The sequence below is a fragment of the Balaenoptera borealis genome (assembly GCF_965194805.1).
Source record: "Balaenoptera borealis genome assembly, chromosome: 19".
Lineage (NCBI taxonomy): Eukaryota > Metazoa > Chordata > Mammalia > Artiodactyla > Balaenopteridae > Balaenoptera > Balaenoptera borealis.
This window is the reverse complement of record NC_138878.1, coordinates 62,276,157-62,299,437: the sequence shown is the minus strand read 5'-3', so window position 1 is coordinate 62,299,437 and position 23,281 is coordinate 62,276,157. Positions and strand designations below refer to the sequence as shown.

Genomic DNA, 23,281 nt, shown 5'->3' with positions numbered 1-23,281 from the left:
AGACGCGCCCGGGTACGCGGTTCAGTTTATTTGTTGGGGTTTTTTTTGCATTATTTCACTCTTTTGGGTCTCTTTTCCAAAGGATTTTTATTTAAGGAAAGAGCTCAATTCCAGTCCCCCAGGTGCAGTGTGTGCCTGCCCCCAACCAAGCACGCTTGCAAATATGCCCCCCACCCTTTCCCTGGATTGCAGAGTGCCCCCGTGCGCGCACGGGGAGCACACGAAAACACGCGTGAACACAGGCGGGGCTCTGCCTGTCCGTGGCCCGTGACACTGAGGGCGATGGCCGTGTCACACTTGCTCACACGCGAGTCTGCGAGGCACCGCGCGCCTGAGTCGGAGTTTCCACGCACGCCTATCCCGGGGGCGGGGCTGGTGGGTACCCCCACCATTAGGAGAGCGTGGGGGCCTGCGAGGCGCCGGGACGCGGGAACACGTTGCCCGGGAACTTGCGTGTATCCGTACGCGGCGGAAACACGTGTGTTAGGGTAGGCCTCAGGCCGGACGATCCCTACTGCCATCACCCCTCCAAGCTCAGCTCCGGAGTTTAAGAGGCCTGGGGGTTTCCGGAATCCGGTGTGAATCTGGGGCACGGTGCGGAGAACCCGGGCTCCGAAACAGCTCTTCAGCGCGGCCTCCTGAGGCTGCAAGGGGAGGGGCACAGTGGGGAGTCAAAGGCCCGGCTGTTTTTGCCCCCTCAACCAAGACCACTCCGACCCAACCTGGGCGTCTCAGCCTATCCTCTGGGTACAAGACCCACCCCCCCTATAATACTACACACACACACACACACACACACACACGCACACCCCTATAATACTACACACGCACACACACACGCACACCCCTATAATACTACACACACACGCACACACACACGCCTAGGCCACGCCCCCGCTCTCCAAGACACACACACACACGGCTGGGCCACGCCCCCGCCCTCCAAGCCTCGCCCCGGATAATAAGCTCAAAATTCCAAATCCCGCCCCTAAGCCCGCGCCCCTCCTCCGGCAGTGCCCTCCCCTCTGTGCCCCGCCCCCAGGCAGAAGCCCAGCCCCATACCTGGCGTAGGGAGGCGGTGGTGCGTCGTGCACCCCAGGGGCCAACAGCGCCTGCTCGTAGGTGGGGAGGCCCGGGGGTGGGGGTGGAGGTGGAGGCAGGGGCGTCGGCGGGCTCAGAGAGCTCAGGGGGCTGATGAGCTCGGCCCTGGGGACAGAAGGTGCACTGTTAGCAGGATAGAGAGCCTTGGGAGAAGGAGGAAAGACGTAGGGAGACAGAGACACTGAGGGTGGTGGGGAGACAGAGGTGGAAGGGAGGTGGACCAAGGAAAAAGAGGGTCACCGTCAACCTGACTCTACACACAGAAAAGCACCTCGAAGTGACAGGCAGATGCACAGGGACAGACAGCCACAGAAATCAACAACTGCTGAGACAGACTCGTTCACAGACACACGTGCTCCAGATACAAGCAGAGAGTCGTGGAGAAAGAGGCAGCCCTGCAGAGGCAGGCAGACACACACAAGAAACAGACAGACACAACAGAGATACACTCAGCCACAAATTTCCCAGATCCACTCTTAACAATAAACTCTTCCTAGAAACCTTTAGACCCACTATACTTCAAGACTAATGCTCAAGCCCTCTCTTCGACCCTGCCACTGAGAGAGACACACCTAGACAACTGACACAGGCACACACAAACACAGCTACACCTTGTCACCACGGAAACTGACATCCCACAGACACCCAGAGACCACAGGCTGCAGCCTCACCAGATACAATACCCACAGAATGATAATTACACATAAAACTGGTACTGCAAAGACAGCCAGGCAGCAAATATTGAGTTCCTACTTTGTGCCAGGTGCTGTGGATATAGTCAGAGAGATGCCACAACTGGACACAGACTCTCACAGACTCACTCTCCACATGACGGTCTCCTCAGATCTTTCAGCAGCGCCTAACCGCCCCCAATCTGGCCCATCTCCTTAGGTTGACCCTTCCTCCCTTCCCTGCTCCCCAGCCCCTCCTCCCCAAAGCCCCCTTACTCTTGAGGACAGGGCTGCTGGCCTCGGTCCTGACGGCAATGCAGATACCAAAAGGCTCCCAGGCTGGCCAGGACCATGAGCAGGATGCCCACTGTCAGTCCCACAGCCATGCTTGCTACGTCCACTCGTCCACGTCCTATGGGGGGGAGGAGGGCACAGCGTTAGGGGCTGTCACCCTCTCCAACATCCAGATACCTTCCCCTGAGGTAGGGGAAACCTTTCCACATTTCCCCTGAGGGAAGACGACTGGCCAAGAAGGCAGAGCTGGGGCCACTTCCTAGCTGTGTGAACTCAGGCAACTCACCTCACTCATTTTTGTGAGCCTCCATTTCCTGCTCTGTAAAATGGGAATAATAACCCCTCCCTGATAGGTTGCAAAAATGGGAATAATAATAGGTTGCAAAAATGGGAATAATAACCCCTCCCTGATAGGTTGCAAAAATGCAATGAATTAAATGCAGAAACCTGGGATAACCTCATCTGAGACTAGAAAATAGGGCAATTGTCTCTCTAAGAGGAGAGAGAACCCTCCTAAGATTGCAGTTGACATGCTTACTTAGGGTAGGGAGTTCAGACAGCCAACTCTCTGAACCCCCATACTGAGCATTGCCAGATTTAGCAAATAATAATGAGGATACCCAGTTAAGTGTGAATTTTACATAAACAGTGGATTTTTGTTTTTTAGCCACCGCAGACAGCATGCAGGATCTTAGTTCCCCGACCAGGGATCGAACCCGTCCATGCCCCCTACAGTGAAAGCACGGAGTCCTAACCACTGGACTGCCAGGGAATTCTAATTTTTTAGTATAAGTACGTCCCATGGAATATATGAGATACACTTATACTAAAAAATTATTCCTGTGTATTTGAAATTCACATTTAACTGGGCTGGGGGAGAGCTGTCCTGTATTTTATCTGGCAACCCCGTCCCCTCTGGAATGCAATACCTTTTACCAACCAGGCTAAAGAGGGGCAAGGCCTTACCAGAAGGCTAGGAACAATTTATCTATCAAGGAGGAATGTAGGGACATCCCCTCAAAAACAGATTGCTGGGGTTTAGAACTCATGTGGACCCTTGGCTAAGGTGAAGCGCCTTTAGCAATCAAGGCTTCATGTCTGAGGAAAAGGGGGGTGGGGCACAGGGAGGACCCTGGCTTTGTGAGGCCTTGCTAGGTCTTGCTGCTGGGGAAACTTCCTTTAGCACTGGGTAGGGGGGACTTTCCTCAAACAGTAAACCTCAGGCTTTTAGCCCTCTTAGCAAAAAGCTGCACTAAGAAGGTGGGAGGGTGGGGGGTGGGGAGCAGCCTTCCTGATTCAGACATGTTTCAGGTGGACTCCTTGATAGGCCTGTAGCAAAGCAGTTACCTCCCCTAGCAACCAATGTGAGGACTTCAGCCCAGACTTAGGGCCTGTTGCTAAGGTGGAACCACCCCTAGCAACCAGGCCACTCAGGGGTGAGATGCCCGGTGCCTGGAGGGGGGTCCTCCTGTGGGCAGGAGGCCTTGGGTCCTGAGCTTGGCTAGGTGTGGTTGCTAGGAAGAAGGCCTCCTTAGCAACCAGGCTGAAGCCAGGATGGGGTTGTGGGGGAGGGGAAGCCAACCAGGTAGTGAGTGCTGCTGTCTTCCTTGGTCCAGCCTGACCAGGCTTTGTTGCTAAGGAGCAGCCCCCTCTTAGCAACAAGGCTGCAGCCACGATGGGGCCTCAGAACTCAGAGGAGGGGTTGGGGCTGGGCTGATCAGGCAGGTGAGGACAGACAGGTTTCCACCAATTGGCCTAGCCCAGACCCGTTGCTAGGGAGCGACCCCCCTAGCAACCAAGCTGCAGAAGGGGCTGGGGCTCTGGACTCCAAAGAGGGGCTCAGGTGGGCCAGGGCCTCTGAGCCTGAGGCCTCAGGGCTGTAACCTCTCCTTCCAACTGTCCTCCTTCCTGGGGACATGGGACCTACCCCGAGTAAGGTGTGGTGGGTTCCTTGGGCAAGGGCTCTAGTCTCAGAGGAGGGGATTTCTTTACCAACCCCCTCCAGGAACTCAGGAGCATGGAACATGGAGGGGGTGAGATTGGGCTGGGGGATGTTCGTTCAGCCTCCACAGAAAGGAGCTGCCTTAGTTGCACAGAATGAGAGGGCTCCCCCGACTCACCTCCTTTGCCATTGTAGATGTAGTTCTCCCAAAAGCGCTCCTTGAATGGGCAGGAGGAGAGAAGGCAGAAAGGCATCAACTGGGAGATTCTACACCCCCAAACCAGCCCGCCCTGATGATCTCTGAGGCATGAGGGCAGAGGGAGCTGAGGGGCAGGACACCCCCGCCCCAGGTCCTGGAGAAGACAAAGGGACTCCGGGGACCCCAGGCCCTCACCGTCAGAGTATTGTCCTCAAAGTACTCCCGCGCCTCTTCCCAGGAACACCTCTCCTCTTGACACTCCCGTTCCAGGTTCCCTGGCGTGAACAGCTCCAGGTCCCAGTGGTTGGCTCGTGGAATCCGCCTACGGCTGCCCAGGAAGCTCTGGGCCTCTGGGGAGTCCAGGAAGACTTCTGGACCCAAAAGACATAAGGGACAGAAAAATGGAGGGTTCCTAGTATGGGGGACATGAAGAAGCCAGAACTTAAGGGGATGAAGAGCTATGGGGTCCCGGGGGAGGAGGCAACTGCAGGCAGGGTTTTTCCTGGGCCAGAGGAAGGTGGATGTTTGTGCCTGGACTCCGGCTCTTCCCGCAAACGCTCACCTTGGTCTTGCTCCCCACTGGGTGAGGTGTCCAGGCAGGTGGTCAATCCCAGGTACAGCAGCAGCACAGGGGGGTGGCTCCTCATATTTTGTGGACACTAGGAACCAGGTGTGGTTAGATGAGAAGTGCCTCAGCTCCTGGAGAATGAGGCCAGGTCTCCCCACCCGGACTCTGTGGTCCAGGAATTATAATAATAGCAGATACTTACGTGGCCTGTATCCTGGACCAGGCACTGTTCAAGGTCATTTACCTTTATCAACTCAGTTTCATTTTCACCACAGTGCTATTATTATCTCCATTTGATACAGGAGGAAACTGAGGCACAGAGAAGTAAAAGAACTTGCCCAAGTTCATACAGTTTGCAAGATTCAGAGGCAGGATTTCAGCAAAGGCAGTGTCCCTCCAGAAACCAGAGCCAGGAGTTTATCTTTTTTTCTGCTGTGTCTGCAGCCCCCAGCATGGGTTTTGGCACAAAGTAGGAGCTCATAAACATGTCCATTGATAGGGATTCCTTCTTCCTGGTAATTTCCATGTATATCCACCTCTCTGTGCCCATTGCCACATTCAGCCACAGAATCAAAGATTACAGAAGAGGTAAAACCAGAGGCCTGTATCCTGGGGTCCAGGAGTTGGGGGAGGGGGCAGCGGTCCTGGACTCTTGGGTTTGGGGGCCCCAACTTCTGGGTCCCAGAAGAGCAGGGAGCCAGGTAGCCAGGGTCCCCAAGCCAAGCTCTGCCTCCAGGGACATTCACTTACCTGCCTAGACTTGTGAGCACTGTCCCCTCCTCCTTAATCAGGGCCTCCTCGGCCAGCTGCAGCCAGCCGTGAAGGGGGACAGGGGAGAAGGGAGGGGAGAGGAAGGAGGGGGTACCTTGCTCACTATAGTCGGCACAATCCTGGTTTCTGGCCAGAGGGGCGGGGTTTGCGATTACCTGCCCTGGGCGGGACTCAGGTAAGGGACAAAGTATTTAAAGGGACCTTATGATTAAGGGTCTAAGGTCCAGAGCCCCATAGCGAGGCCAAGGTCTCCGACACCGTGGGGCACTTAGGGAGTTGGATAGGCGCCCCCTCCCCGCCTATCCAATTTCCCCCCAGAGAGCTCGCCAGACAGAGCTAGGGAAATAAACAGCTAGGTCTCCAGATATCTAGGTATCTAGAAACTGGCGGGAAACTTGTGCCTTGGTCCCTGGGGGTAGGTGGGTATGCCGTAGTAAATTCCTGCTTCCTGAGAACGGCTCTGACTTCCGATTTCTCAACTGCTCCATTTATAAAGTGGGGACAGAGGAGTTGTCCCTTCTCTATTGTCTCTTATTTTGCAGCAGAAAAGTGGATGATATGCTTTGGTAAGCGGGCTTTTCAATCTCTGGGCGAAGTGATTAGTCCTTAAACACAGGCTTGGGGAGAAGCAAAGCCTAGCTACAAGCAGGAAATCGCCCGCGCAGGGAAACGCCTAGTATATGCTAAGCACGCCCCCTATTCACGCCAGTTTCACTGACCGGAACCTTCGACTTGCCACTCACGTTTCCGGAGGGAGGAAGAGAAGAAGGGAGCACTTACCAAGCCAGAAGAGATACCTCCGCAAATAGTGGCAGATCTACTTCCGGTCTTTTCCGCCGGGAGGAAGTGAGCGGAGCGGAGAGGGAAAACAGCGCTCCTTTCCGGTGTAGGGGTACAGTTGAAGTAGTTACCGACGAGGGAAGAGTCGTTCGTGAGGTGAGTTCCAGGCGGTGGAAGGATAGTGTTAGTGAGATCGCCTTCCGGTGGGCAAGAGTCTTGGGCTCCTGAGGGAGACTAAGACAGGATTTTGAATTCCCGACTTCCTGGCAATCCTTAATAGAGCACTCTAGGCGCCCCAAGTTTGAAGCCGGACTGCAGGTCCCAGAAATCCCTGGAGGTAGCCAAACCTTCAGCCGGCAGTTCTCAGGAGAGCTTTGGTTCCACTGCAGACGGATGGGCCGGGGATCCCAGGGGAAAGAGGAGACTGGGACTCCTAGGGGTCTAATGAGTGAGAGTTGAGGAAGAAGCACCCCTTTCCTGGCCTCCGTTTCCCAGACTGTGATGGGGAGGGCGGAGAAGGATTGTGCAGTCGCCTGCCGCCGCCTCCCTGCACCTTTTTGACGGCCGCTTCCCTCTCGGAGTAGCTGTAAGGTAACGTTTTCCTCTGTGGAGCTTTGGGGTCAGGCAGTCCTGGGTTCACATCCTGATGGTGTTGCTGATTCGGTGTGAACTCGGGTCTTGATGGGTCCTTTCACTTTAATATTTTATTATGTTTTATTATGAAAATGTTCCAACTTATATAAAAGTGAGAGAATAATAGAAGAATCCCTATCGCCCAGAGTTACCAGTTACTAATATTTTTTGACATATTGGCTGGGTATTTTTTAAAATTAAATATATAAGGCAAATCCTATCCATCGTGAGATTTCACCCGTAAATACCTCAGGATACATGTGTAAAAAACAGGGACATTTTAACAACATTGTAAATTAACTATACTTCAACTTTTTAAAAAATTTTTAATTTTTAAAAAGCACACACGCACACAAAAAACCAGGGACATTTTCTTCCATGACCACAATACTATTACACTTACAAAAGCAACCCTAATATTACCTATTACTTGGTCCATAATCAAATTCTGCTTCTGAAAAAATGCCTTTAAAAAAAAGAAGTTTCACTTTTTTGAATCAGAATCCATTCAAGTCATTGTTATGTCTCTTAAATTGCTCTTAATTTCAAACAGTCTCCTCTCCACCCCACCCTGGTTTTTTTTTTTGGCAATTGATTCATTGAAGAAACTGGGTCAGTTATTCCGTTATCATCCCACCATCTGAACTTGTCTCTTTGCTTCTTTGAAATGGTGATGGCCTTTCACTTACTCCTCCATTATTCCCCCCGCACCCCCTCTCCCCAACTGCCACACCCTCTCTCTATGGATTAACCTAATCCGGACTTTTCACATAAATGGAATCTTCTTCCTGCCTGGTTTCTTTCACTTAGCATAATGTTGTCAAGGTTCATCCATTTTGTAGCATGTATCAGTACTTCTTTTTAAAGCTGAATAATATTCCTTTGTATGAGATACACCATATTTTGTTTATCCACGCGTCAGTCAATGGACATTTGTGTTGTTTCCACTTTTTGGCTATTGTGAATATGCTGCTTGCACTTGTGTACAAGTTTTAGCGTGGACATAGTTTTCATTTCTTTTGGCGGTGGAATTGCTGAATCAAATGGTAACTCTGTGTTTAGCCTTCTGAGGAACTGCCAGACTTTTCCAAAGTGGCTGCTTCATTTTGCATTCCCACCCTCAGGGTCTGAGGGTTTCAATTTCTCCACACTTGTTATGATCCGACTTTTTTTTTTTTTGGCCATGCCGAGTGGCATGCGGGATCTTCCCCGACCGGGGATCGAACCTGTGTCCCCTGCAGTGGATGAGCGGAGTCTTAACCACCGGAAGTCCATGATCTGACTTTTTTTTTTTTTAGCTTTTTAAATTTTTATTTATTTATTTATTTTAGCTTTGGCTGTGTTGGGTCTTCGTTTCTGTGCGAGGGCTTTCTCTAGTTGCAGCAAGTGGGGGCCACTCTTCATCGCGGTGCGCGGGCCTCTCACTGTCGCGGCCTCTCTTGTTGCGGAGGACAAGCTCCAGACGCGCAGGCTCAGTAGTTGTGGCTCACGGGCTTAGTTGCTCCGCGGCATGTGGGATCTTCCCAGACCAGGGCTCGAACCCGTGTCCCCTGCATTGGCAGGCAGATTCTCAACCACTGCGCCACCAGGGAAGCCCATGATCTGACTTTTTGACTGTAGTCATCCTGTGGGTATGAAGTGGTATCTCACTGCTGTTTCTTGTTTTTGTTTTTTTTAAGATTTTTTTGAATGGGGACCCTTTTTAAAAGTCTTTATTGAATTTGTTACAGTATTGCTTCTGTTTTATGTTTTGTTTTTTTGGCCACGAGGCATGAGGCATGTGGGATGTTCGCTCCTGGACCAGGAATCGAACCCGCACCCCTTGCATTGGAAGGCGAAGTCTTAATCACTGGACCACCAGGGAAGTCCCTCACTGCTGTTTTGACTGCATTTCCTTCATGATTAATGATGTGGAACATTTTTTTTCATGTGCTTATTGGCCATTTATATATCCTCTTTGGAGAAATGTCTGTTTCGATCCTTTGCCCGTTTTTAAATTGGGTTATTTGTCTTTTTATTATTGGGTTGTAAACTTCTTATATATTCTAGATACAATTCCTTTGTCAGACAGGTGATTGGCAACCACCACCTGTTTTGGTACAGCTTGCAAACTAAGAATGGTTTTTAACATTTTTCAATAATTGGAAAAGACCGTAACCAACAAGGACCCACTGTATCTCACAGAGAACTATACTCAATATTTTGTAATACCCTATAAGGGAAAAGAATCTGAAAAAGAATATATATATCTCAATCACTTTGCTGTACAGCTGAAACTAACACAATCCTGTAAATCAACTATACTTCAATTTTTTTTAAATTGGAAAAAAATCAAAAAAGAAGAATATTTTGTGATATGTGATTCAGATACCAGTGTCCATAAAAGAAGTTGTGACAGGGGCCATGTGGCCCACAAAGGTGAAAATCTTTACTCTCTAGCCTTTTCTGGCGGATCCCTGCTATAGCCTCTGGCTTCCTAGAATCAGGAAATTAAATTGAAAGGCTTGATTAATTTAGCTTCAGGCATCTTGGCATGGCTGCTTCAGAGCTGCTAGCTTCACGCCTGGCTGTCCCACTTTTAGGGATGGTGAGATTGATCAGGGGCTTCAGGTAGTGTTTACAGACTTAACGTTTGTCCCCAACCCCACCCGAAATCTTATATCTCCAATATGACTATTTGGAGATAGGACCTTTCCCGAAGTAATTAGGGTTTAATGAGGTCATAAGAGTGGGGTCCTACTCCATGAGGTTGGTGTCCTTAGAAGAGCAGGAGATGCCAGAGGGCAAGCACTCTCTCCGCCCTGTGAGGACACAGCCAGAAGGTGGCCAGCCATCTGCAAACCAGGAGGAGAGGCCTCACCAAAACCCAACCATGGTGCCACCCTGATCTCAGACTTCTGGCCTCCAGAACTGTGAGAAATAATTGTCTGTTGTGTCAGCCACCCAGTCTATGGCATTTTGTTTTGGCAGTCCTAGCTGACTAATACAGGTAGGAACAGCACAAACATGCCATTGTAAAGCTATGTTTTTCTCCTTTCTACTAGCGAGTATTAACACCCTGCGGATGTCCAGTTGCCATCAGGTGCCTTAGTGAATCAGTTATGTCATCAGGGGTTGCAAAATGGTGGCTTTCCAATTCTTTCATTCCTCCCACATTTCTTTATCCAAGCTGTTTTTCACCTGAGCCACGTCCAAGGATCAGTAGAAGGGAGTGACGTGATCTAAGCTCCCTTTTGAAAAGCTCACCAGGGCTCCTCTGTCAAGGAACAGACTGAGGAAGAGACCAGTTAATCCCTCCGGGCCTCTGTTTTCTCACCTCTAAAATGGGGAGAACCTACCTCAGAGGTTATCCCGAGGACTGAATGCGTTCAGAATTATGAAGCACTTTGCCCAGGGCCTGGTGCATAAGTGTTGGAAGGATGTGATGGTCATTTCTGTTCCTGCAGTGCTTTTGTATTGATTGGATGGATGATTCATTCATTGATTACACACTTCCCCTGGCCCTAGGGTTGGAAGTGGTTAACTGATCCTATCTGACATCTCTGTGCCCCCCAGGTGCCAGGCAGTGCCAGGACCCATCCTGGAGTCCAACCCAGGCCCCGCCTCTAGGGGCTTCTAGTCTGGGGGGAGAAATTCTGAGGGGTGGCAGCTATAATGGACGGAAATCAGGGCATTGTCAGAGCACCAGGAATGCCTAACCCAGGCTACCCAGAAGAGGCGACTCCTGATGGAGCCTGGGAGGAGGAAGGGGACGGGATTTCCAGGCGGAAGGTCCAGGCCTACAGGAGCTGCCCCGTTCCACGCTGAGAGTCAGCACAGTGCCTGAGGCTGCCTGCAGCCAGACAGCATCAGGGATGGTGAAGGCCACAGACTCACATGCCTGGGTCAGACCCCGGCTGCATGACCTTGGGCACCTTCTCCCTGCCTCTGTTTCCTTGTTTGTAGCAACTGTTTGGGTTGTGGCATCCGGTGGAGTTAATATGTATCAAATACTTAGAACAGGGCCAGGTTCACCAAACCTCTTAAATAAATACCAGTCATTATTAATAGAAAATCTCAGACCCTCGCTTTTGCTCTTAGGGAGCTCCCTCTTTCCTGCTTCCAACACATCCTGTTTGTGTCTGTGATTTCCTTGAGTGTAATCGGCCCTTTGGGTTCCTTTAACACAGGTCTCCGCCCCCCTGGGACGGCCTGCAGCATTCATGTGACCCACGCTATTCAAGGGAGGGGGCTCGTAGCATCCTTTAGTTCTCAGAGGGTTCTCTGATCCCAAGAGATTCAGGATTCAAACGAATCAACTGCAGAAAAAGACGGTCGGGAGAGAATAAGGGAGATTTGAATACAAGCTGAATAGTAAAGGATGTTAAGGGATTATTAATGCATTAATGGTATTGTGGTCATGTTTTTTAAACACAGTAGCCACGAGTCCCCAGAGGCTGTGGGGCACTTTGATATGTGGCTAGTGCCCCCGAGGGACTGTGTTTTTTTAATCATTTCATTTTGATTAGTTTAAATTCAAGCACCGATACCGGATTCAATCCCTGGAAAACTTTTAAGTACGTTTGGCACAAGCAGGGCGTGTGAATGTACATTTGCTCCTGTAAATTTTATGAACCCGAAATATAGGACAAGTTTCTCTAGTGAAACTTTCGTGTCTGAATTGAGATGTGTTGAGAGAGTGGACTAGATTCTGGATTTTGAAGACTTTGTAGGAGAACGGGAATGAGCTGGCCTTTATTCTTGGATTGTGACCTCCCCGGGAGCTCTGCAGCTGTCACACGGTTAAGGGGGCGGCTCCAGAGCCCGGCTGCCTGGGTTCGAGTCTGGCTCTGTTGCCACTTCCCAGCTGGGGGGCTCCATGGGCCTGTTTTCTCCTCTGTAAAATGGGAAGGAGGATATATAACAGCTGATGTTACTTTGGATGTGGCCTCTCTGAAAAGCTAGTGATGTGAGATGGTAGTAGTTCTGTTTTCTCTTTTGAGGTTTTCCTCACTGAGGAGACAATAAAGCTGCTGACCCCTGGTCAACCCTGGTCAGCGGTTCTCAAACTTTTTGGTCTCAGGACCTTAAAAATCATCAAGGACTCCAAAAAGCTTTTGTTTGTGGGAGTTCTGTCTAGCAGGATTTGCCGTATCAGGGGAATTCCCCCGGCAGTCCAGTGGTTAGGACTCGGCACTTTCACTGCTGAGGGCCTGGGTTCGATCCCTGGTCAGGAAAGTAAGATCCTGCAAGCCTCGCTGCATGGCCGAAAGAAAAAAAGATTTGCCATATCAGAAAGGAAAACAGACATGAAACTGTCTTTATTGAGATATAATTCACATGACACAAAACTCACCGATTTAAAGTATACAATTCGTGGTTTTCCGTATAATCACTGTTTTTGCAACCATCACCATTTTCTGATTTCAGGACATTTTCATCACTGCAGAAAGAAACCCCATACCCCTTAGCAGCCACTGCATGCCCCCCCCCGCCCGGTCCCCCCTTCTCCCAGCCTGTGGCAACCACCAATCTGCTTTCTGTCTCTATGGATCTGCCCATTCTGGACCTTTCACATAAATGGAATCAACAACACGTGGCCTTTTGTACCTGGCTCTGTTCACTCCACATGATATAACAGACATTTTTAAAACCCAAGGATGTACAAGCACAAGTCACACAGCCTCTGGAAAACCCCACTGGACACTCGAGAGAAGGAGAGGAACAAAGGCAAACACATTTGTTTTATTTATTTATTTTTAGAGAGCTCTTTTTATATTTATTTATTTATTTATTTGGCTGCGCTGGGTCTTAGTTGCAGCACGTGGGATCTTCGTTGCGGCATGCAGGATCTTTAGTTGGAGCATGCGAACTCTTAGTTGCGGCATGTGTGTGGGATCTAGTTCCCTGACCAGGGATCGAACCCATGCCCCCTGCATTGAGAGCACAGAGTCTTAGCCACTGGACCACCAGGGAAGTCCCAAACATGATTTAGTATCACAGAAATAGTTTCGTGGACTCCCTGAAACTATCTTAGGGACCCCTGGGGTCCCTGGACCTTCCTTTGAGAACCACTGCCCTAGGCAAATGGCTTCACTTCTGTGCCTGAGTTTGCCTCTCTCCAAAGTGGAGATGGGGATGGCACGGACCTCAGAGGGTGGCTGAGGTTGGACGACTGAGAGTTGGCCTGGGGGTCAGGGGTCAAGCAGTGTCCCTTGGGATTATTCCCATGACCGCCTGGCGAAGTAAAGAGATGCTCCATCTATAGCGGTTCCTCTCTCTCTCAGAGGGAAAATGTCCCGGTCCACAAAGCCAAAGAACTTGGCTACAAGACAAGCAGCCCAGTGCCAAATACCGCAGAGGGTCAAGGCAGTTGACAACTAAGAATAGAGTGGGGAATTTGTCCCTGAGGAGGTGAACTCGACCTTCATGAGTGCCAGTGGGGAGGGGGGAGCTGGGGCGGAAGCCAGGGGGCCAGGGCGGAGGAGGGGGATGGCAGGTGAGGTGGCAGCAGGTGCTGGGCTTGCTCCAAAGCTGGGGGTGAGGGGAAGCTGGAGGAGGGGCGGTGGATGGAGTTGGGGTGTTTCACCAAGGTTACCTTCTGCAAGCAGCACCGTGGCCGCAGCTGGGGTGATAGAAATGTTCCGCATCTCGATTTGGGGGGGGTAGTTACGAGGGTGTATGCAATTGTCAAAACCTATCAAGCTGCATCCTTAAGGTCTGTGCATCTATTCTATGTAAATATACCTACAAAACAAAAAAATGGGTTTCTGGGAGGAAGACGCCAGTAGGGGGAGTGCGAGATCTGTAGCTCAAGGAGAGGTTTGTGTTTGAGTTTGAAAGTGAAAGGCAAGTTTCTGAAAGCATCCCGAACCGGAAAATAAAGATGAAGTTGCTTTTTTGCATTTTGGGATCTCCTGGTTGTGCCTCCCTCCCCCACCTTCTGGATCCTCCTTACAGCCACAGAGCCAGAGAGAATATTTCCTGAACATTCCATATGCCATGCTCTGAGTATGACCTCATTTAGTCCACACAGCAATCCAATCGTGTCAACTAGATCCCATGGTTCTCCCCATTTCTTACCAAAGGACTCAGAGAGTCAATTACAAGTCCAGAGTCACAGCCAGTAGGGGGCCAACCTTGGACTCAAGCCCAGGCAGGTCTTATTTCTTTGATCCATATAACCCCCTCCTTCTTGTTTCATTTATTCTTATTTATCCCCTAGTCAGTCCCCTCCCCTACATGGGCAGTCATTCTTATATGCATCATCTTTTGTTTGCAGGTGTTTAAAATGTATCATTTTGTGCATGTGCAGATTGTTTTATTTCTTACTTTTTTCACCCAGCATTGTGTTTTTAAGATCCACCCACAGGAATTCCCTGTTGGTCTGGTGGTTAGGACTCCGCGCTTTCACTGCCGAGGGCGAGGGTTCAATCCCTGGTTGGGAAACTAAGACTCCACAAGCTGCGTGGCACTGCCAAAAGAAAAAAAGTCACCCACGGTGCTCTGTACACACCTAGTCAGTTGCATCTCACCGCTGGGTGGTCTCCACGAGGGGCAGTCACTATCCATTCCGCGAGGGCGGGATATTCAGTTGCCTTTGACTCCCCTCCAGTATAAATAACACCACTGTGAACATCCTCATACATGCTCCCTAGTGGGTGTCGCCTTTGGGGCGCATACACCCAAGTGCAGAATCGCCTGCACTCACTTTGCTGAAGTACCACCAGCCTGTGTTCCCCCAGCATCACCAGAGGGGATTCCTATCACCCACCCTCACCCTATCCAGCTCCTATCTTATCCAGCTCTCAAAGTTTCGCCCACCAGCCTAGTGATAGATTTAAAATGATGTCTCACTGTGGTTTTCCTGTGAGGAGAATTTGAGGCATCTTTCCATCTACCTGTTAGTCTTTGAGCTTCTTCTGTAAATCGCCTCTTCATATCCTCTGCTCATTTTCCTATTGGGGTAGCTGGGTTTTTCTTGTTGATTTGCCAGAGTTCCGCGTACAGTCAGTTCTGTTCTAACACTTGTTTTGAAAACTCGAGATTTATTCCAGTGCGATTGACACATTAGGGAACAATTTGAGCATAAGGCATGTTGCACCTAAAGGAACCCAGGTGCGCTTGGTTGAAATGAGCGTGTAGGCATACACAGAGCACACGCTCAACACATCCAGAACATCTACTGGGCGCTTCAGTTCCCCACTTGTGTTACGAGCCCCACTGATCACATCTGGTGCTAGAACTTTCCATCAGATAACCCTCCTTCCACCACCTCACAGTAACTCACAACGTGTGCCCCTTCGGACACCACTTCCACAAGCAAACTTCAGGTCTTTTTCAGGGTTAATTGCCATATTTTTTTTTTGGAGGTATAGGCATTTCTTAACCATTTAACGTGTGCAAAACTCTCTTCCCCTGCCCCACTCCCAGCTTTCCCATCAGATCAGATCGGGGGCCAGAAAGGTCCAGTCCTCTCTGCCTCTGCTCCCTCTGGTCACACAGCCCTGCAGCTGCCCCTTCCTTACCCCCCGGGATGACGCGCCACGGCAAGAACTGCACGGCGGGGGCCGTCTACACCTACCATGAGAAGAAGAAGGACACAGGTACTGGGGTTGGGAGGGGGGACAAATGGACCCTGAAGTCCCCATGTTACTTTGCTCCTCTGGTTGTGCTTTCTGGGCATGTGTCTTTCCCCTGACCGTGTAAGTAACAGCCACGTGACTGATGGTCATGACCGGAAACGTAACAGCCCACGTGAGCCAGCGACCTTCTCCCTGCCTTGTCGTGGGCACTGCGTTAAGTGCCTTCCATGCTAAGCCTCCCGAACACCCACTGAGGAAGGAATCACTGTTGTCAGGCCATATTCCAGAGGCGGAAACTGAGGCCCAGAGAGGTACAGACGCTTGAGCTTGGTCACAGAGCCAGAAGGCCCGAGGGGAGCCAGTTACGAGCCTCTTCCCCGAGCTGCCTCAGGGACAGGGCCTGTCTGTCACTCATCCTCTGGGGATGAACGCCTTCCTGTGGGTTGTGCAGCCTTGTCCCCAACGCAGACGCACAGCCCAAGCTCTTGACTGCCTGTTCTCTGAGTCCCCCCACCTCGGAGTCCTCTCTGTGCCTTTCTCTCCGGGTTTGGAGAAGGGCACATCTCCTGCCTGTTCTCTGAGTCCCCCCACCTCGGAGTCCTCTCTGTGCCTTTCTCTCTGGGTTTGGAGAAGGGCACATCTCCTGCCTCTCCATCCCTCTACCTCTCTCCGTCCCCAGCGGCCTCAGGCTACGGCACCCAGAACATTCGACTGAGCCGGGATGCCGTCAAGGACTTCGACTGCTGCTGCCTCTCTCTGCAGCCCTGCCACGACCCTGTTGTTACGTAAGCTGGGAACGCGGGTGGGCGGGTCAGGGTGGCGAGGGCAAGGGAACCGCCAGGAGGGGGCTGCACAGCCAGGGCGCCCTGGCAAGCCACCTACCCTCCCGCAGCCTCAGTGTTCTCCTCTGAGACATGGGCATGATCCTAGTACGCTTCATGGGGTGTGGAAAAGAATACATTCACAATAGAGGGTAGGGCTCCTGGAAAGTTGCTAGCCCATAATAACAGCTCACGTGTGGAGTGCTTACTGTTACCTGCCTCTCAGCGTCTGGCAAAGGCTTCAGTGAGATAATGGGTAGAAGATACTTAGTCCACTGACTAAATATGTGCTCAACTACTGGTCCATTTTGTAGACATCGCGATGAGAGTAGATCATGGTTCAGGGTCCCCGAGGCCACCGGGAGGCTCAATGGTTCACTAGAAGAACCCATAGAACTCAGCAAAGCAGTTATCCTCAAATGACAGTTTATGACAGCAAAAGGTTACAGATTAAAGCCAGCAATGGGGGTGGTTTCCCAGGCAGTCCAGTGGTTAAGACTCCGAGCTTCCAGCGCAGGGGGCGTGGGTTTGATCCCTGGTCGGGGAACTAAGATCCCACATGCCGGGCTTCCCTGGTGGTGCAGTGGTTAAGAATCCGCCTGCCAATACAGGGGACACGGGCTTGATCCCCAGTCCGGGAAGATCCCACATACCACAGAGCAACTAAACCCATGCACCACAACTACTGAGCCTGTGCTCTAGGGCCCGTGAGCCACAACTACTGAAGCCCACGCACCTAGAGCCCATGCTCCACAACAAGAGAAGCCACTGCAATGAGAAGCCTGCCCACCGCAACGAAGAGTAGCCCCTGCTCGCCGCAACTAGAGAAAGCCTGTACGCAGCAACAAAGACCCAACGCAGCCAAAAATAAATAAATAAAATAATATAAAAGATCCCACATGCCGCGTGGCACGGCCAAAAAAAATTTTTTAAATAAATAAAATCAGTGGGAAAAGACAGATGGGGCAGAGTCCCAGAGAGACCAGGCACAAGCTTCCTTTGTCTCTCTCAGTAGAGTCGCAGGAAAGCGCTTAATTTTCACAGCAGCAGTTACTACCCACCAGGAAGCTCGCTCCTGCCTTGGTGTCCAGGGTTTTTATTGGAGGTTAGTCACCTAGGCCTGGCTGACCTTGGTCTTCAGCCCCTCCAGAGGTCCAGCTCACACCACATGGTCCCAGCCTCCCAGGCAAACAGAGACACTCTTAACAGGCAGGACATTCCAAGGCCTAGAGGTGCCCTCCCAGGAGCCAGTCCTTTGGCTGGAATGTGCAGGGTTTGGACAGCCCAGGCCTGCTGAGCTAACCCTTTACGGCGCGAGATTTTGCCTATGCATCAGAGAACATTATAAAGCCAGGAGAGTTAAAACAGTGCGGTCACCTCAGAGAGCTAAGCCGAGCCCTGAGTGAGCAGCTGCCTATAAGACGCTTAGTGTTTGCCCTGGGCAGGGAGCTGATGTTTGGCAGGTGACTGTTAACCTCTGGCCATGTGGCCTGGGCCAGGCCCTGTTTTCTCATCCCTTCCTCTCTTTGCAGCCCCGATGGCTACCTGTATGAGCGGGAGGCAATCCTAGAGTACATTTTGCACCAGAAGAAGGAGATCGCCCGGCAGATGAAGGTGGTGGGGCTGGGAGAAGGGGGTGCAGGCGTGGGTAGGCGGTTTCGATGCTGGGCCTCCCGTCTAAATTCCTCCCCGCCCAGGCCTCTGCCTGTGCTGTTCCCTCTGCCGGGCACACCATCCCCTCCCACTTCTGGTTAAATTCTTCTCGTTCTCCAGATTTCAGCCCAGGTGTTGCCTCCTCTGGCCTCTTGCTAGTCCAGGGCCCTGAGAGCCTGCCCCTGTCACCTCTTCTTTGGCACTTGTCACAGTTGTGACTCTACCTGTGGCTGTCTGATACAGGACCCAGGGGCAGGGAGCAGGGCTCTCACCCACCCCAAGGCCCTAGGTTCTCGGGACATACTTGGTAAATGAGTGGATGCCAGCTCATCTCCTTGGGCCTCAGTTTTATTGTCTCTAAAATGGGCTGACAGGGCCAAACTAGAGGGCACTGCAGGGCATGCGGGAAATGCTCACAGATAAGAAATTTTTAGGCATTTTCTTGGAGCCCGGCCCACCTTCCATGGCTGAGCTCATTTTGTGGCTAGGAGGGACCCAGTCTCCCTCCTTGTTCTGCCGGCTTTTCCGGAGCTCAGGAAGCACTGGGGGCCAGATTCTTGTTGAGCTTTTGGTCTGTAGTGCGTGGCTTCCCCTGTGCCCAGGTCCTCCACCCGGCCTGGTGGCCCCCTCATCGTGGAGCCCACATCGGAAGCCTTCCCGAGCATCAGTCAGCGTCAGCGTTCCCTCCTTGCTCACTGGGTGGCCGGAGCAGTGTCTCCTCTTGCCCTCACGCTGCCTGAGCCTTCATGACTCCATAAACCTTCTCTGCTCCCTACTATCCTGGAACTCGGGCCCTTGAGGGCAGGGACAGAGTCTACACTGCATGGACTGTATAATAGATAAGTGATAAGATATACTGTATAATTAATATCATATGGCCCAAAATTACATTTATTGAGCACTTACTATGTGCCAGGCCAGGTGCTAAGTGTTTTAAAAAATCATCGTGTGTAACCCTCCCAGTGAGCCTCCGAGGTAGGTCACCATTGTCAGCCTGTTTTACGGATGAAGAAACTGAGGCCAGGAGAGGTCACAGTGCTTACTGGAGGCCACAGAGCTAATCAGTGACAAAGGCAGGGTTTGAGCTCTGGCGGTCTGCCTTCAGCCAAGCTGTTGACCACCGAGTCCCAAACCAGCTAAACTGGAAATGGCTTAACCGTCCTACAGTTGGTGAAGGGACAAGCAAAGGCAGCAGAGGCACACGATGGGTAACTGTGCAGCCGATTAAAGATTCACACCCAGGCGGTCACCAGCCTCTAGCAAACAGAGCCTCTGCCAGGAACCTCCCCTGTATGGGTTCCAGTTCACCCACCTTTAAATTCAAAGAGGCACCCCAGCCCCCAGCTAGGGTGCCCCAAACTCACAAGCCGCAGGAGGAGGCCTAGCTCGCTTCTGCCTGGCTGCCCGCAGGCGTACGAGAAGCAGCGGGGCGTCCGGCGCGAGGAGCAGCAGGAGCTGCGGCGGGCGGCCGCGCAGGACCAGGTGCGGGGCTTCCTGGAGAAGGAGGCGGCCATCGTGAGCCGGCCCCTCAACCCCTTCACGCCCAAGGCCGCCTCCGGGAACTGCCCCGGTGAGAGAGAAGTGCACATGCGAGTGGGTGGGGGTCCCGCGGGGCCGGGTGCCTCCCTGGGTGCGGCGTCCGAACCCCTCTCCCCGCCCCCGCAGATGATGCCCGACCCGGGTCCAGCGCGGGCCCCACAGGCAAGGACAAGGACAAAGCGCTGCCCAGCTTCTGGATCCCGTCGCTGACCCCCGAGGCCAAGGCCACCAAGCTGGAGAAGCCGGTGAGCCGCCTACCCCAGCAAGCGCCCGTGTGTGCCCACTTTGCCAGAGAGAGCCAGGGTCCTGAGGGCCCTCTCCCCTCCCTCACAGGGACCCCCATCCTCCCTCCACCTGGCGCTAGCCCCGCCTGTTGACTCGGCCCCCCTCCTGCTCCCCAGTCGCGCATCGTGACCTGCCCCATGTCCGGGAAGCCGCTGCGCATGTCCGACCTGACGCCCGTGCGCTTCACGCCGCTCGACAGCTCCGTGGACCGCGTGGGGCTCATCACGCGCAGCGAGCGCTACGTGTGCGCCGTGACCCGCGACAGCCTGAGCAACGCCACGCCGTGCGCCGTCCTGCGGCCCTCGTGAGTCACCTGGGGGACAGCCTGGGGACCTGCGGGACGGGGCGGGCTTGGGGTAAGGCTTTCTCTTTGGGGCGGGGCCTCTGATCGTTGTACCCCACCGTCACCCTCACTGCAGTGGGGCCGTGGTCACCGTGGAGTGCGTGGAGAAGCTGATTCGCAAGGACATGGTGGACCCCGTGACCGGAGAGAAGCTCACGGACCGCGACATCATCGTGCTGCAGCGGGTGAGTGGCACCCCTCCTCCCTGTCCCCTCGCCTTCCGGTAACCCCGACCTGCTTCCAGAGGGCCCACCCCCTTACCGAGGCCCCGCCCCACCAAGGGGGCGGGGCCCAACCTCACCTCGCGGGCTAGGGAACCCCGACGGCACCCCAGCTCCCCGACGCCTCTCCTCCTCCTCCTCCTTCTCTAGGGCGGCACGGGCTTCGCGGGCTCCGGAGTGAAGCTGCAGGCCGAGAAGTCCCGGCCGGTGATGCAGGCCTGAGCGCACGGGAAACCAAATAAATGGGCTTGTTGGATGCGACAGGCCGTGTGGCGCCTTCATTCACCGCGCCGGAGCCCGGTGACGGCGTGCGCTCAGGAATGACTGCACTTTGAAAGCGTGGGCTAAGAATATTTGATGTGTTCTCACGTTAAGAGTAATATCTGAATCGAATGCAAACGCACAGCTTTAAATGGGTTGAGTGGCCAGAAGCTGGAGTCTGGGCCGCGACCACAGGAGGGCGCCACTTTAACGGACTATAGAAATCCCCGCACTTTCTTTTGAGTTAAGCCAAATTTGAAGCCCAGGAGGCGACCCGGAACGCGTTGTAAAGTTTGATAAGACACGCAAAGGAAATGAAGTGCTGTGTGTGACTGAGAAAGCGAACAGCCGGCATCCTGTCTAGAGAAGGCAGTCAGGAACACTCCCTCCCCCACCACCTGGAGGCTGGAGGGTGAAGAGGAAGAAGAAACCACAAGTGCAGAGTCCCGGAGGCAGCAAAGTACTTGGCAGGTGTGAAGAGAGGGAGGAGTTCAGAGCAACCAGGCCTAGTGGACCTGCCCAGAGTTCAGACTTGACTAGGAGGGCAGGGGTGGCCTTTAAAGCTATGTTTTTAATAACCATTGAATCACAAAAGCAGACCCTGTGCAGTGTGGAGAACCAGAGCATACAGTCAAGCAAAGATTGCAAAAATAAAGACTTAAAAGTCCTGACTGTCTGAGCGATACCCAGGTCCTGTCCTTCCAGGTCTTTCTCACACGAGTTTTTTCAACAAAGTGAGATTTCCATGCAAATACTTTTCTGTTCATTGAACAGTCTCTACCTTTTCATTTTGGTAAAAGGTCTTCTCATCTAATGCCCAGGCGAGATTCAGAGTGTCCTTGAGTGCTGGGCAAGCCCCTGTCTGGCACAGGACCAGTTGGTGTATCCGGCTGCAGGGAAAGGTGTTAGCACGAGGGTGGGTCATCCTTGCACCCTGGGGAGCCCCGGAAACCCAGCAGTTCCTCAGACGCTTCTAGACCCTTCCCTTGGTCCCTAAGAGCCCTCATGCCCCACTCTTGGGATCCCAGTCCCTCGTTTTGGGAGAAGAATGCTTGTACCCATTTTGCAGAACAGCCCACTGAGGCTGAGAAGACAACGTGCTCAAAGTCACACTGCTCAAGGCCATAGCTGAGCCCAGGTTCACCCAGAGGTCAGCCACCTCCAGATATCTGCACCCCTCCTCATTCAGTCCTGCCCTCCTCCACATCCTTTGCACCCTTCCTCCCCTAGGTTTCCCACACTGCCACCCACAGACCTCTCCACCTTGGCAAGCTCCCACCCCATCCCTTTACCCAGAATGATAGAGATCGTCCCTCCTTCTCTAAACACCCCCAATCCCTGTCCTCTTAAGAGCTCTAAACCACCCCGAGTCTTTTCTCTCAGTCCTCCCCACCCAAGGATCCTGTTTTTGTGTAGTGCAGACCACGCCCCACCCCAAATAAAGATGTAAAGGTGCAAGATTGGAAATTCTGGATTTCCACAAGGAGCCTAAATCCCACTCTTTAGTTCACAGGCCCTTTGAGACACTCTGCGGGGAGGGGTGGGGTGTGAGTCAAGGTCCTCGCTCTAAGCCATAGGTTTCCTTTAAGATTTCAAAGGTAACAAGGAGAGGAAGCAAGAGTCAGACCACAGCTGAAGCTGTGGCAGAAGGGCGGGACGGGAAGTGGAGACAAATTTTGTGTTTTCTCAGCAGAGGTTCCTTAGACACTGGTCTAGAGTTCAAAGCAAAGGGGCTTCCCTGGTGGCGCAGTGGTTAAGAATCCGCCTGCCAACGCAGGGGACACAGGTGCGAGCCCTGGTCCGGGAAGATTCCCACATGCCGCGGAGCAACGAAGCCCGTGCGCTGCAACTACTGAGCGTGCGCTCTAGAGCCCATGAGCCACAACTACCGGGCCCGCGCGCCACAACTACTAAAGCCTGCATGCCTAGAACCCATGCTCCTCAACAAGAGAAGCCACCGCAGTGAGAAGCCCGCGCACCGCAATGAAGAGTAGCCCCCGCTCGCTGCAACTAGAGAAAGCCCGTGCGCAGCAACGAAAACCCAACGCAGCCAAAAATAAGTAAATTTATTTAAAAAAAAGAATCAGAAGACCTGACATCGTCAAGAGACCCCACCCGACTGCTTCTCCCAGGCTGGCTCTCAGAAGCTGGTGGATTTCATCACTAATCTGGAGGTGTCAGGGGTCACCAGTGGGAGAACTAAAAGCAGAAACAGTTCCAAAGTTCCCGAAGTTCTCAGTAAGCACGTGGAGGAACTAGAATTTTCTTTACTACGCCGGTAGGCATGGAAACTGGGGAAATGATTTGGCCACATGTAGTAAAACTAAAGAATGGTGACTGCATGACCTGGCAATCTTACTCTGACCTCTGCAACCAACACACATACAAACAGCCTCAACAAAACGCAAACTAGAATGTTCACAGCAGCTCTGTTTGTCATAGCCGCTTACTGGAAATGACCCAAGTTTATCAACAGCAGAATGCATGACCTGTGGGCCATTCCCAGTGGAGTGCTATACAGCAACGAAAAGGACCACTCTGCGAAACACTTATGAGTGCACACAACGTGCTTTTACTTCTCTAAATAAATAGGCGAAAGTATGCCCTTTGAAATCGGGGTAGTAGTTATCCTTGG

The 23,281-nt window shown here is 52.4% G+C and overlaps 2 protein-coding genes across 5 annotated transcripts; one reads left to right on the top strand and one right to left on the bottom strand.

Moving 5' to 3' along the window:
• Positions 1-95: 95 nt before the first annotated feature.
• On the bottom strand, positions 96-6,430 carry PRRG2 (proline rich and Gla domain 2). Of its 3 annotated transcripts, none has more exons than XM_082370385.1 (7): positions 6,327-6,430; positions 4,770-4,866; positions 4,403-4,578; positions 4,187-4,226; positions 2,049-2,184; positions 1,063-1,206; positions 96-644 (listed from the first exon to the last, which is right to left on the bottom strand). In XM_082370385.1, exons 2-7 carry the CDS (start codon positions 4,852-4,854, stop codon positions 626-628), a joined length of 600 nt encoding a protein of 199 aa, XP_082226511.1. In that variant the 5' UTR covers positions 4,855-4,866; positions 6,327-6,430; the 3' UTR covers positions 96-625. The 3 variants fall into 3 exon arrangements, with proteins under 3 accessions (XP_082226511.1, XP_082226510.1, XP_082226509.1); XM_082370384.1 differs by lacking the exon at positions 6,327-6,430 and adding an exon at positions 4,978-6,229 and having other exon boundaries at positions 97-644; XM_082370383.1 differs by lacking the exon at positions 6,327-6,430 and adding an exon at positions 5,526-6,226 and having other exon boundaries at positions 98-644.
• On the top strand, positions 6,363-21,322 carry NOSIP (nitric oxide synthase interacting protein). Of its 2 annotated transcripts, none has more exons than XM_082370371.1 (9): positions 6,363-6,482; positions 15,372-15,544; positions 16,203-16,308; positions 17,877-17,958; positions 19,408-19,567; positions 19,663-19,781; positions 19,938-20,125; positions 20,241-20,349; positions 20,536-21,322. In XM_082370371.1, exons 2-9 carry the CDS (start codon positions 15,475-15,477, stop codon positions 20,605-20,607), a joined length of 906 nt encoding a protein of 301 aa, XP_082226497.1. In that variant the 5' UTR covers positions 6,363-6,482; positions 15,372-15,474; the 3' UTR covers positions 20,608-21,322. The 2 variants fall into 2 exon arrangements, with proteins under 2 accessions (XP_082226497.1, XP_082226498.1); XM_082370372.1 differs by lacking the exon at positions 6,363-6,482 and adding an exon at positions 6,513-6,917.
• The last annotated feature ends 1,959 nt before the right edge of the window (positions 21,323-23,281 follow it).